This window comes from Scomber japonicus, chromosome 10, assembly GCF_027409825.1.
Source record: "Scomber japonicus isolate fScoJap1 chromosome 10, fScoJap1.pri, whole genome shotgun sequence".
Taxonomy (NCBI): domain Eukaryota; kingdom Metazoa; phylum Chordata; class Actinopteri; order Scombriformes; family Scombridae; genus Scomber; species Scomber japonicus.
This window is the reverse complement of record NC_070587.1, coordinates 32,760,045-32,772,944: the sequence shown is the minus strand read 5'-3', so window position 1 is coordinate 32,772,944 and position 12,900 is coordinate 32,760,045. Positions and strand designations below refer to the sequence as shown.

At 39.9% G+C, this 12,900-nt stretch overlaps 1 protein-coding gene across 1 annotated transcript in view; it reads left to right on the top strand.

The window, feature by feature from the left end:
* The window catches only part of si:dkey-22o22.2 (neural-cadherin), a 162,939-nt gene that overhangs the window by 66,017 nt on the left and 84,022 nt on the right, over window positions 1–12,900 (top strand). Inside the window, 2 exon segments of the mRNA XM_053327682.1 lie at window positions 3,583–3,808; window positions 7,150–7,354. Of these exon segments, the coding sequence (XP_053183657.1) occupies window positions 3,583–3,808; window positions 7,150–7,354 (431 nt within the window).

The following is a 12,900-nucleotide window of genomic DNA, read 5'->3' as shown; positions in this document are numbered from 1 at the left end:
TAAAGCTAGATAGATAGATGGAAAAAAAACAAAAAAAACCAAAAAAAAACTATTTCTAAAAGTACCAAAAAGTTGCACTAATAAAACAAATATGCAATATCTACTGTTTGATTTTTGTGAGATTAACTCGAATCAGAGCAAACAGATGTGATGAAATAGTGTGTCTATCGAGAATAAACATCCTTAAATCTACTATAATGTAACAGAAATAATATAAAATAGACTATTTTTGCAGTAAAACTTCACCTCTTTCTTCATTATCATCATCATGTTAAGGTGTTTTCTTTAGTATGACAAGCTACAGTATAGAGACACATTACACTGCTAAGCCTTTACTTATTAAAACATTTCATCCACAGATCATAAAAAACATCTTGAGATCTAAATTTGCTCCTTTGTTCTGATTATTTTAACAAACCGATTGATCTCAATGCGACACAGTTCCCGTATATCACCCACAGACACCAAAACCTGATCCGTCGTTTTTATTCCTGAAACCTGTGATATGTGTTATCTCCTCTTATCTCCTGCCTGTATCTGTAATTAGGTCCGCCGCCGCTGCCGCTGCTCCGCGAGGCACTCTGTGACAAACCTGTTTTGTTCAAAAGGACCGATTTATAAATAAAATTTGACTTGTTGAATTTCAATTACCGTCAAGTGGGAGAGGGGAGAGAAAAACGCACATAAACGGCACGGAGCAGCGCTGTTAATCGCTCCCTGGGGCAAAGAAAGCTCCCAGATTCGGGAATAATAGGAAAGTCTCTGGAGAGGCAGCGGGTGGGAGGGTGGGCGGATGGGCGCCGGTGGCTGTGGATTTTTATTTTTTTTTATTATTTTTTTTAAAGAAAAGAAGAAGAGGATAAAGGAAGGAGTGGAGAGATATTTTGAGAGCTAATTTCTAATGCGTCCATATTAAGAGCCTCTGACTTCCCTTTGGCGTTATGTGTGACTACATGTGTACCAACGAATAATCCAATAATTTACATTTAAAAAAATGGTTTTTAATATCATGCCAGTATGGAAATATATGCACTCGGTGTGTGATGCTAATTAGTGGCATTAATGTGATTTTACTCCGTTTCAGGATGTTAAGTTTACAGTTTGTGTTTGAGTGATGGGACAGAGGAGTTTTATGTGCTGCAAAATTATCATTATTATAAGATTTTTATTTAATAATATCCACACAAAGGTCTCTTTTCTCCTCCATTATACCAAATAAGAGTTATTACTAAAGAAAGGAGAAAAACTGTTTGTATATTAAAGTCTAAATTGTTAGTTAGGTGTAGTTTTATCGATTGTTTGGTGCTCAGGACTCAAATTCAGAAAGGTGCTGCAGGTTTTGAACACGTGTCTGTTTACCGGTTGCCACATGTGTGTTTACACGTTTTTATCGTTGTCGGAGAATTAAAGGTTAGGAAAAATATACGGAAGTGACGAAGAATCAAAAAGCCTTCTTCTTCTGCACTTACACTTCACTCAAAACGGTGAAAAAATTGAGTGTGGAACTATGAACACTTCTCACCCTGAACATGCGAACACTAGCTTGCAAACTAGCTAATCATCATTTCCGTTAAATGCCAGGTGGGTAGTTCTGGTCCTCTGAAATGAAGCCAACGTAGAAGTAACTTAGAACTGCATTCTATCAAAAGGCCACCAGGGGGCGACCGTCTCTATACAAGTCAATGGAGAATTCACCAACTTCTCACTTGATTTCTAACCTCAGTAAACGTTTTCAAAATGTGTTTATGGTCTCAATCGCTAGTTTAAAGCCTTCTTCAATGCAGTATGATGTTCATTTGGGACATTTTGGCCTCCCTGATTTTATATTTGACGATAAAGCAGGGTATGCATTAGGGCGTGGCTACGCCGCCTCATGCCCATATAAGTAGAATCCGTGTTTTTATTTTTCCCAGCATGCACCTGTAATTTTCAAGATGGTGCTGCCTAGATTCGAAACTATTGGCTTCCGAGCAGCAGTCCACAAACCAATGGGTGACGTCACGGATGTTACGTCCATTTCTTTTATACAGTCTATGGTAAATGCGCAACAGCCGTGTTTAATTTGAGCCAACACCAACCTGTCGAAATTTGCATGCCACCCAAGTAAGAACACAGTAGTACGAGATTTGAAACCCAGCTAATAACTTTCTTCATACTCTCATGTTAGACTGAGACTGGACGCTACAGTGACTCACTATCGCCTCTTGAGGTACAATGTGGTATTACAAGATAGGAAACAATTTGAGACACAGACATGGAACACATATTGATCTCATCATTCAGTGTGACTTACAGTTCCCGAGGGTATTATTACCTCTGATGTCCATCACTAGTAAACCTAAATAAATCTGTGTAGAAATCAAGAAAAAAGGAGCTGCAGAATCTGCCTGAGAATCATCAGATTTTTAAGTTTTCTTCAGTATCAAAATAATCTGGTGATAGTTGTCTGTAAGTTCGTAGCTGCAAAAAGGAGCCACTAACAGCTAATCCAGTAGACATTTAATGGAGACTATTTGACAGATATTGGCGAAAATCATGCTTTTATAACATCTGATCAGCGTTTTTTGGGGGGTCTTCCTTCACTTCAGATGGGATTTAAATTACAGGTCGAGCAATAAATTCATAGAACACAAGTAGGTTTTTTCATCTTTAATTATGACTGGTTAGACTGGATTAAAATCACTGACCAGCAGCAGGAGATGTTGAACTCACTCCACCTCTCCTACAGACATAAATCCAGTCTACATGAGGCTAAAGACAATAAAAAGTTAAAATCCCATCTGCAGAAACTAGCAGACACACAGATGAACTCTGAGTGTTTGTGTGTCGTCTCTTCAGAAACATCCTCCACAAATAGAGGCGGCAGCAGGAGATGATTGACAGGTTGGATGCAGCTGTTGCTGGTTCAAAACCCTCTGGTCAACAGCTGGGCTCCTCCATTTTTCCCCTCCTTTTCTCATCTTTCTTTATCTTCCTCACCATCGTTTCCTCTCCTCCCCCTCTTCATCCTTCCATCCATCTTTCTTTGCAGCATTCTCTCTCTTTCTTCACCCAGGGGGGACGTGGGTAAAAACGAACCAACTCTCTTCCTCTGAGTCTTCAAAGAGTGTTAACCAGCTCACAAACACACACACACACACACACACAAATAAACACACACACATGGAAATAAACACAGAAATAAACACACATGTTGCTCCAGCTGGCAGAAGCAGTCTCACTTTCAACACACACACACATACACACACACACACACACACACACACACACACACACACACACACAGCAGCCCTCCAGCCCCAATTTGCCTTGTTTGGATTTTCATAACTGTACAGCTGTGAATCTGTCTACAGCATCAAATTATAACTTCTCAATAAAAGTTTTTTTTACATTGATTTCACTACTCACTCGGTTTCTGACATGTTAAACTGAGACTGAGGCTTTTTAACTCATGAGAAATATAGTTAAACAGATAATTTAGTGATTATACTGAGGAGAAACAGAGATAATGACATTAAAAACTCTCACAAAAAGACAAAAATGCCCTATAACATCTGTTTCAAACTCTCTGCCTCCTTCTAGGTGGCGAGGAGTGCTTCGAGGTGGATCATCGCTCCGGTGAGATCAAGACTACCGGGCGACCTCTGACCCCCAGTAAGGAGTACCTGCTGAGGGTGCAGGCGGTGGACGGGCGCGGCTACAAAGGCCTTCCCGCCACAGTGGCCATCCTGGCAGGTTACCGGCCGCCACAGTTCACCAACACCACCTACAGCCTGAGCGTGCTGGAGAACACACCCGTCAGTCGGCCGTGAGTCAAAAACAGCTTTAGTGCTTTCAAATAACATGATTCATGCTTTATATCACATGATTTATGTCAAAGCAAGTGTGATGTTGATGTAACGGGTGATGAGGTCAGACAGGAGAAAAGGTAAATCCTGCACACATGCTCTAAGTCAGACAGTCAGGTTCTACGTTATTGAAGAGTACGTTATTATTGGGATTTTGAATATATTGCGATAAGCTGCGATTTACTGCAATTCATTACCTTTTTTCAACCGTAAATTATGTCCCCAAAGGAAGACTTCCTCTTTCACGCTGACTGTCACCTCTGCTGACCTCACCAGAAAACAAACCAGAGCCCTCTAGTGGACTGAAAAAGCAATTGATTTTATTATTATAGTACCAAAAACTTAAATTTTCATTTGCAATTTAATATAATAAAATATCGATATTTAGCATCTGTGTATTTTCCCCCACCCTACTAAAATCTGTCTCACCTAATTTATGTTAATAAAAAATGGCGATACCTTCCTGAATGCACCACAGTTTAATCACATAAGCCTTATATATCATCAGAGGTAACGATACAGACAACAAGATGATTATCATCAAATCATCAAATAGCCTGGCACAGTGGCCATGCATACAAATAAACACAATGAAGTTGTCTTTATATCCTTGTAAGGACACTCAATAACATAATGCATTCCCTATCCACTAACCCTAACCTTAACCACAGCTGAAAGTCTAAACCCAATCATTTATAACAAACTGAATCGAAACCCAATTATAACTTTCACCTTTACCGCCCAAAATGTCCTCACAATGCTGGTTTTTGCAACTCAAATTGTTTCTCTTAAAGATAGAAAGACCTGCACACACACTCACACACAGCTGACACACAATAGCATCATTAATCAAGAGTATGGATAGAGGTAATTTAATGCCGTTAGCTCTAATACCGCTAGCACTAATACTGTTAACACTAATACTGTTAGCACTAATACCACTAGCACTAAAACTGTTAGCACTTATACCACTGGCACTAATACTGTTAACACGAATACTGTTAGCACTAATACTGCAGCACTAATACCGTTAGCACTAATACTGTGAGCACTATTACCACTAGCACTAATACCGTTAGCACTAATACCGCTAGCACTAATACTGTTAGCACTAATACTGCTAGCACTAATACGTTAGCACTAATACCACTAACACTAATACCGTTAGCACTAATACTGTTAGCACTATTACCACTAGCACTAATACCGTTAGCACTAATACTGTTAGCACTATTACCACTAGCACTAATATCGTTAGCACTAATACCGCTAGCACTAATATGGTAGCACTAATACCACTAGCACTAATACCGTTAGCACTAATACTGCTAGCACTAATACGTTAGCACTAATACCGCTAGCACTAATACCGTTAGCACTAATACCGCTAACACAGAGGAAAGAACCAGAGAACTGAACCAGCTGAAGACTGCAGAAGAATAATTGTTCAAATCAAACATTTCTACAATAAATGAGGCAAAGAACTCACTAATGAACACTTAGAGCAGCGTTTCCTCCTGGTCGTGACTCCTTTTCATGCTAAAGCACAGGTGTCCCTCCTCCCATTAAAACATAAATACTGCTCATGTGCAGAGTTAATGTTCTGCACCATTACTCCACCTTTGATGTTGTGGAAATTTAATAATTAGACCTTTAAGACTATTTGAGGCACCTCTGGCCTATATGATGTTCTCCTCAAGTGTAACTATGCAAGAACGCTGCTCTACAATCTACACACACACACACACACAGACAGGAGAATATGAACACACACAACGAGGGACATAATGGAGGCACAGACACACATAACACGCATGCAGAAATACAGAAATACACACACAGACACCCACACACACTGCTCACAGGGTGGCATGGATACTTGGATATTAATATAATGTGGTTTGCGCCAGTAGCCCGGAGGGATTCACACACTCACACACACACACACACACACACACACACACACCCCTTCATGTTTATCCAGACCCTCGCTTTTAATAAATATTTGAATTTGCCACACTTTCAAATTCTCAGCCTCAGGCCACACTCATACATCTGGGTCCTCTTCATCCATCCAACCCCCTCCACCTCCTCCTCATCCCCCCCCCTGTCCTTCCTCACATCTCCTCATCCCTCCTTCCTCTTCCTCCTCTTCTTCTTCTTCAACTCCCTCCCTCCTTCCGTCCTTCCACCTCTCCCTTTCCTTCTCCTTCTTCATCTCTTTTGTCTCACTCTACAGGGCTCATCTTTTCATGCATCACATGACGTGCAAAGCCAAAGAGCTGGCTGTGAAAATGCACACGCACGCGCGCGCACACACACACACACACACACACACACACACACACAGATGCCATTTCCATACTGAGTGTCTGAGGCGCTGGAATGTAATGATGTTTCTGTTAATACGGGAGGACAAAGACAAAGACAGCTGAGAAGAAAACTACAAACACTAACAATACCAAATGTAATACAACAAAAACAGCAAATACCAGCAGTTTAATAACATAATGTACATATTTAAAAGGCTGATTGGGGCTGTGATGTAGCACGATATGCACTTACAGACAGATGCTGTGTCTCAAATCACATACTTACTCGTGTAGTGTGCAGGTTTCCACAGGTTAGTGTTGTCTAAGATCAAACTGCTGTGACCTCCATTAAAAGATGTGCAGGCTGTATAATGAGTGAAATAAGAGGGACGACTTGTTATCTGGCATTTGCAAAACAAGCCGCCACTTAAAAATTCTGACCTATCAGCAGGGTTGGGACGATTACTGTGGAAATGTAATAGGTTACAGATTACTATACTTTATTTAAAATGTAATAAGTAGGGCTATCAAAGGTAATACGTTAATAAAGCAAATGCATTTTAACAGTGTTATTTTTTTAAATGCGTGATTAACGAGCGCACATTGTGTTTGACCCTTGTCCCGGCCAGTAGTTTGGAAATAAGGAAACAATGCAGCAGTAACGTTTAGGATGACAAGCAAAATCTCAAAAACCAAACATACAGAGAGACGTCACGTCATCCCTTATTTTTTCAGAAATAATAATTCAGTAATGTAGAATTTGAAATATAAAACAAAGATTTATTTACAAAATACATCAAAAATATTGATTTCAAAGAATTAAAAACGGCAATATATGTATTCAGTAGACACATTACTTACCCACTTAATTACATAACCTCGTTAAGAAAACAGCACTTTATCTTCCAGTTAAACCCTTTATGATCCTCACTCTGTCCTCTGTGTGTGTGTTTGTGTGTGTGTGTGTGTGTGTGTCTGTGTGTGTGCAGAGTTTCGTTGGTCCAGGCCGTCTCCTTCCAGAAGAAGACCCTGTCCTACATGCTGCTGGTGAATCCCGGGAATCTGTTCAGCATCAACCAGGAGAGCGGCGCCCTCAGCCTCACCCGGACCGTCGACTACGAGAGCGGACACAACCTGCACATGCTGCAGGTCCGAGCCTCCGAGCCCGACACCGGCCTCAGCAGCGTGGCCGAGGTACGCTCACACACACACACACACACAGAGATACACATTTGTAGCAGTAAAAGCCCATTTATGCTCAACGTACATATGAAAATGTATACGTGCTTCCGTCACTGCTCACATACTACTATGCGTCCTTTACGTTAGCATGGATATTAATCAGGCGAGGAGTTCTGGTCCACTGAAATGAGGCCAACGCGGAAGTAACTTCGAACTGCATTCTATCAAAAGGCCACCAGGGGGCGACCGTCTCTATACAAGTCAATGGAGAATTCACCAACTTCTCACTTGATTTCTAACCTCAGTAAATGTTTTCAAAATGTGTTTATGGTCTCAATCGCTAGTTTAAAGCCTTCTTCAATGCAGTATGATGTTCATTTGTGAAATTTTGGCCTCCCTGATTTTATATTTGACGATAAAGCAGGGTATGCATTAGGGCGTGGCTACGTCCTGATTGACAGGTTGATTGCCCAATGTCCTTGAGATCCAGGCCCCGCAACCATAGCAACCTCCCCGCTCCGCCTCATGCCCATATAAGTAGAATCCGTGTTTTTATTTTTCCCAGCATGCACCTGAAATTTTCAAAATGGCGCTGCCTAGATTGGAAACTATTGGCTTCCGAGCAGCAGTCCACAAACCAATGGGTGACGTCACGGATGTTACGTCCATTTCTTTTATACAGTCTATGTTCTGGATACACAGTCTTGGATCTCATACAAAAACGATGCAGCGAGACGAGATTACAATTTGATATCATCATTTATTTCTTTTTTTTTTATCTCACATACTGAGTCTGACCCTCAGTGTCCTCTGGATGTGATCGTGGTTCAGCTCTGCTCAGGCGGACTGACAACAAAAAAGCTGCAGGGAATTCACTATCAAGCGACTCCAGTTTGATGAGCCAAATTCAGTCTTACACAACAAGCTTGTCAATGAATGAATCATTAATTAAAAAAAGAAAAATCTAACTCTATTGTTCAGCTACACCACAGCAGTCCCTGAACTCTCCCTGACCGGTTCAAGTTCATCTGAATGTTAAAACATAAAACATGCATTTAGATCAGTGGTGTCAAACTCATTTTAGTTCAAGGGCCACACACAGTCTAATTTGATCTCAAGTGAGCCAAAGCAGTTAAACCATTGCATAGTAATCTATAAATCAGGGGTGTCAAACATACGGTACGGTCCGCAGGCCAGAACCGGCCCACTGCAGAACTGTGAGGAGCCGACTTCATGTAAAATCCTGCTTCAGAGGTTTTTCCACCTTGACCATGAATACACCTCTCTAAAAAACCAACAAATACATATCATGGTCATATTAAAATCATTCATATATTAAACATCAATCAGCTGCCTCGGTGCAAAATAGTCTGAGATATCATATTGTTGAAATTGCTCATTTTTCGTAAGACATCTCAGGCTGTTCATATGTTTTGTAAATAGATGCTTTATTATAGTAAAGTTATACATACTATATATTATTTATAGGTTATTATGCAATGGTTTTACTTTTCTGACCCACTTGAGATCAAATGTATGTGGCCCTTGAACAAAAATGATAAATAATATATAATAAAACTATATAACTTGATACTATGCAAAGTTATCCAATCGGCCGGATTGGACTCCTCAGCAGGCAGGTTCTGGCCCGCGAGCCTTATTTTTGACACCCTTGATTTAGATTTAGATAGTCCAACCTTCACATAGACGTTTTTATGTGTGGTAAAACATGTCAGGTGGGGAATCTTTTAATGCAGCGATGCTTCTGTCGCTGTCGCCGTCGCATCTTTTCCTCCGGAGCCGAAGTCATTTCAACCTCTGAGGATTAATCACACATCCATCTCACACTTGAGTTCATGTGACATCATGTGTTGCATCAGAGTATTAAAGTGTGAATCAGTGTCAAAGCACCGAGGACACGAAGGAAGGACAGTGATATCACAGCTCCGCTTCTCCCGATACATAAATACACACCAAACACTTCCACAGCTGCAGAGGAAGAAGTACTCAATGAAGTAAAAGTACTGCACTATTATAGTGATGTAGTATGCAGTATTACAGTAAAAGTACTGCACTATTATAGTGATGTAGTATGCACTATTACAGTAAAAGTACTGCAGTATTATGAGTGATGTAGTATGCAGTATTACAGTAAAAGTAGTGATATATTATTATATATGACATCATTAGATTATTAATAGTGAAGCATCAGTGTTAGAGCAACATGTTACTGTTGTAGCTGCTGGAGGTGGAGCTAGTTTATATTACTTTATATACAGTTAGCTAGTTTATACTACTTTATATACAGTTAGCTAGTTTATACTACTTTATATACAGTTAGCTAGTTTACACTACTTTATATACAGTTAGCTAGTTTACACTACTTTATATACGGTTAGCTAGTTTATACTACTTTATATACAGTTAGCTAGTTTATACTACTTTATATACAGTTAGCTAGTTTACACTACTTTATATACAGTTAGCTAGTTTATACTACTTTATATACAGTTAGCTAGTTTACACTACTTTATATACAGTTAGCTAGTTTATACTACTTTATATACAGTTAGCTAGTTTACACTACTTTATATACGGTTAGCTAGTTTATACTACTTTATATACAGTTAGCTAGTTTATACTACTTTATATGCAGTTAGATAGTTTACACTACTTTATATACAGTTAGCTAGTTTACACTACTTTATATACAGTTAGCTAGTTTATACTACTTTATATACAGTTAGCTAGTTTATACTACTTTATATACAGTTAGCTAGTTTACACTACTTTATATACAGTTAGCTAGTTTACACTACTTTATATACAGTTAGCTAGTTTATACTACTTTATATACAGTTAGCTAGTTTACTCTACTTTATATACAGTTAGCTAGTTTAGTCCAGTGGTTCCCAACCTAGGGGTGGGGCCCCTCCAAAGGGTCAGCAGATAAATGTGAGGGCTAGTGAGATGATTGATGGGAGAGGAAAGAAGGAAAAACAAAGTTCTAATACACAAATGTGTTTTCAGTTTTTGGACTTTTTCTCTAATCTTTGATCTTTGCTGAAATATTGGATCTTTTGAACATTTATTGAAATGAAAGCATGTGAGAAGTTTAGAGGGAAGAATCACTATTTGGTGGAGCTGTTAACAACTCATAGACATCTGAAATGTGAGCCGACTACACACTGCTGACTGGTTTCATCTTTAACAATGTGTTGTATTTTAAAAGCTTGTTATATTATCCATTGTGTCAAATCTGCATCTGAAAAGTAACTAAAGCTGTTAAATAAATGTAGTGGAGTAGAAAGTAAAATATGAGATATAGTAGATGTACCTCTGAGCATAATGTACAGTGGTTACTTTGACCGCTGCTCTTCGGTCACAGACTCAGATTAAAAAGACTCTCTGACCCTCGACTGCTGAACACGCTGCTCTCTGCTGGAAACTCATAAATTTGAGATGAGACAGAGTGCTGCCGCTGAATCAGATGTGATGCAACTGTTTCGTTTACTGTTTATGCCGCCCGTGTGTTCATTATGCATGTGTGTATGTGTGAAACTAAACACACGGCGCCTGTTTTCGCCTCGTTTCCAGCTACGTCCTGCATGTGAAGCTCTCATGATGAAAAAACTCAAAGCTGATCAAAGCTGCGTTTAAAAAAAAAAAAAAAAAAGCTCAGCGATCACATCTGATCACTTTTCCGATCAGCAGTTTGACCTCTGTTGATGTTCGCTGCAGCATTATGGATTAACTGTGGGTGCAACAGACACACACACACACACAGACACACACACACACACACAGTAGAGAGTGCTAAGTGCAGAAACCTGGCAGCTAAGTACTGACTCTCATTCTCACAGCTTCTCAGGCTTCAGCAGATAACACATACATCTGTTCACTTTAACACACACACACACACACACCTACAGAACTCCATTATCACCTGCTCTCTCTGTTTCCAGATGGTTGGTACAGACAGAGAATAGCTGCTAAACTACCAGCGTCCCCTAAAGGCCTCTGCTGCTCTATAAACTCAGCTGTGTGTGTGTGTGTGTGTGTGTGTGTGTGTGTGTGTGTGTGTGTGTGTGTGTGTGTGTGTGTGTGTGTGTGTATTAGCCAGGTGTGTAGTAGAAAGCCTCGTCCTCTTTCTTCTCTTTGTGTAGCATCAGCAGTTTCTGTTGCCTTCAGCTTTTACAGGCGTTTAACTTTACAGACTGTAGACTTTATAATGTTAAGACTTACTGAAGTTTGAACTCACTGCACATAAAGTTTTAGTTTTAATTATGATGTTAATGATGAACTTGTGCAATTAACGAGCAACCTGCCGACCTCTGTGTGTGTGTGTGTGTGTGTGTGTGTGTGTGTGTGTGTGTGTGTGTTTGTGATATGCAGTCAAGTTTATTGAAGCTTCTGACAAATAAATTAAAAATAAATTAACACCTTGCATCTATGAGTTTTGTTTTGCAATTTATTTTTCATAGCACGTTTAACCCTCCTGTTGTCCTCAGGTCAAGGAAGAAAGGAAGAAAGGAAAGAGGGAAGGGAAGAGGGAGGGAGGATGGAAGGAAGGAAGGAAGGAATGAGGAAGGAAGGACAGACGGAAGGAAGGACAGACGGAAGGAAGGACAGACGGAAGGAAGGAAGGAAGGAAGGAAGGAAAGGAGTAAGGAGGGAGGGATGGAGAAAACAAGGAAGGAAGGAAGGAAGGAAGGAAGTGAGGAAGGAAGGAAGGCAATGAGGAAGGAAGGAAGGGAGGAAAGAAGGAGCAGTCAAAAGAGATGGGGTCAATTTGACCCGTGAGGACGACAGAAGGGTTAAAAATACAACATTTTTAAGGTCCTCCATAGAGCTCATATCACCAACATGAAATAATGCAATACAATGAAATGAGCTTCTATATCTGCTGTTTCTAATCTGATTCACACATTTTAAACAGGAATTTATCATAAAATAAGATACTAAATATTTAGTAGCTCAACATTGCATCAGTCTAGTAACTATTCCTATTGAAGTATCACTAACTATTTCAGTGTTTTTCTTACTTTAACTTTTTCTAAACTGGGGAAAAAAAACATTCAGACTTCAAAATTGTGTCTCACTGATTGACAGCGTTGAAATAAAAGTTCCCCTGGTGGTTAATCTGTGTACTGCATGTATCTGAACGTCAGGTTTTAATCATAGACTGTATAAAAGAAATGGACGTAACATCTGTGACGTCACCCATTGGTTTGTGGACTGCTGCTCGGAAGCCAATAGTTTTGAATCTAAGCAGCGCCATCTTGAAAATTTCAGGTGCATGCTGGGAAAAATAAAAACACGGATTCTACTTATATGGACATGAAACGGGGCCATGGGCTGAGCCACGGGCTGAGCCATGGGCGGAGCGGGGGGGTTGCTATGGTTGCTAGGGCTAATGCATACCCTGCTTTATCGTCATATATAAAATCAGGGAGGCCAAAATGTCCCAAATGAACATCATACTGCATTGAAGAAGGATTTAAACTAGCGATTGAGACCATAAACACATTTTGAAAACGTTTACTGAGGTTAGAAAT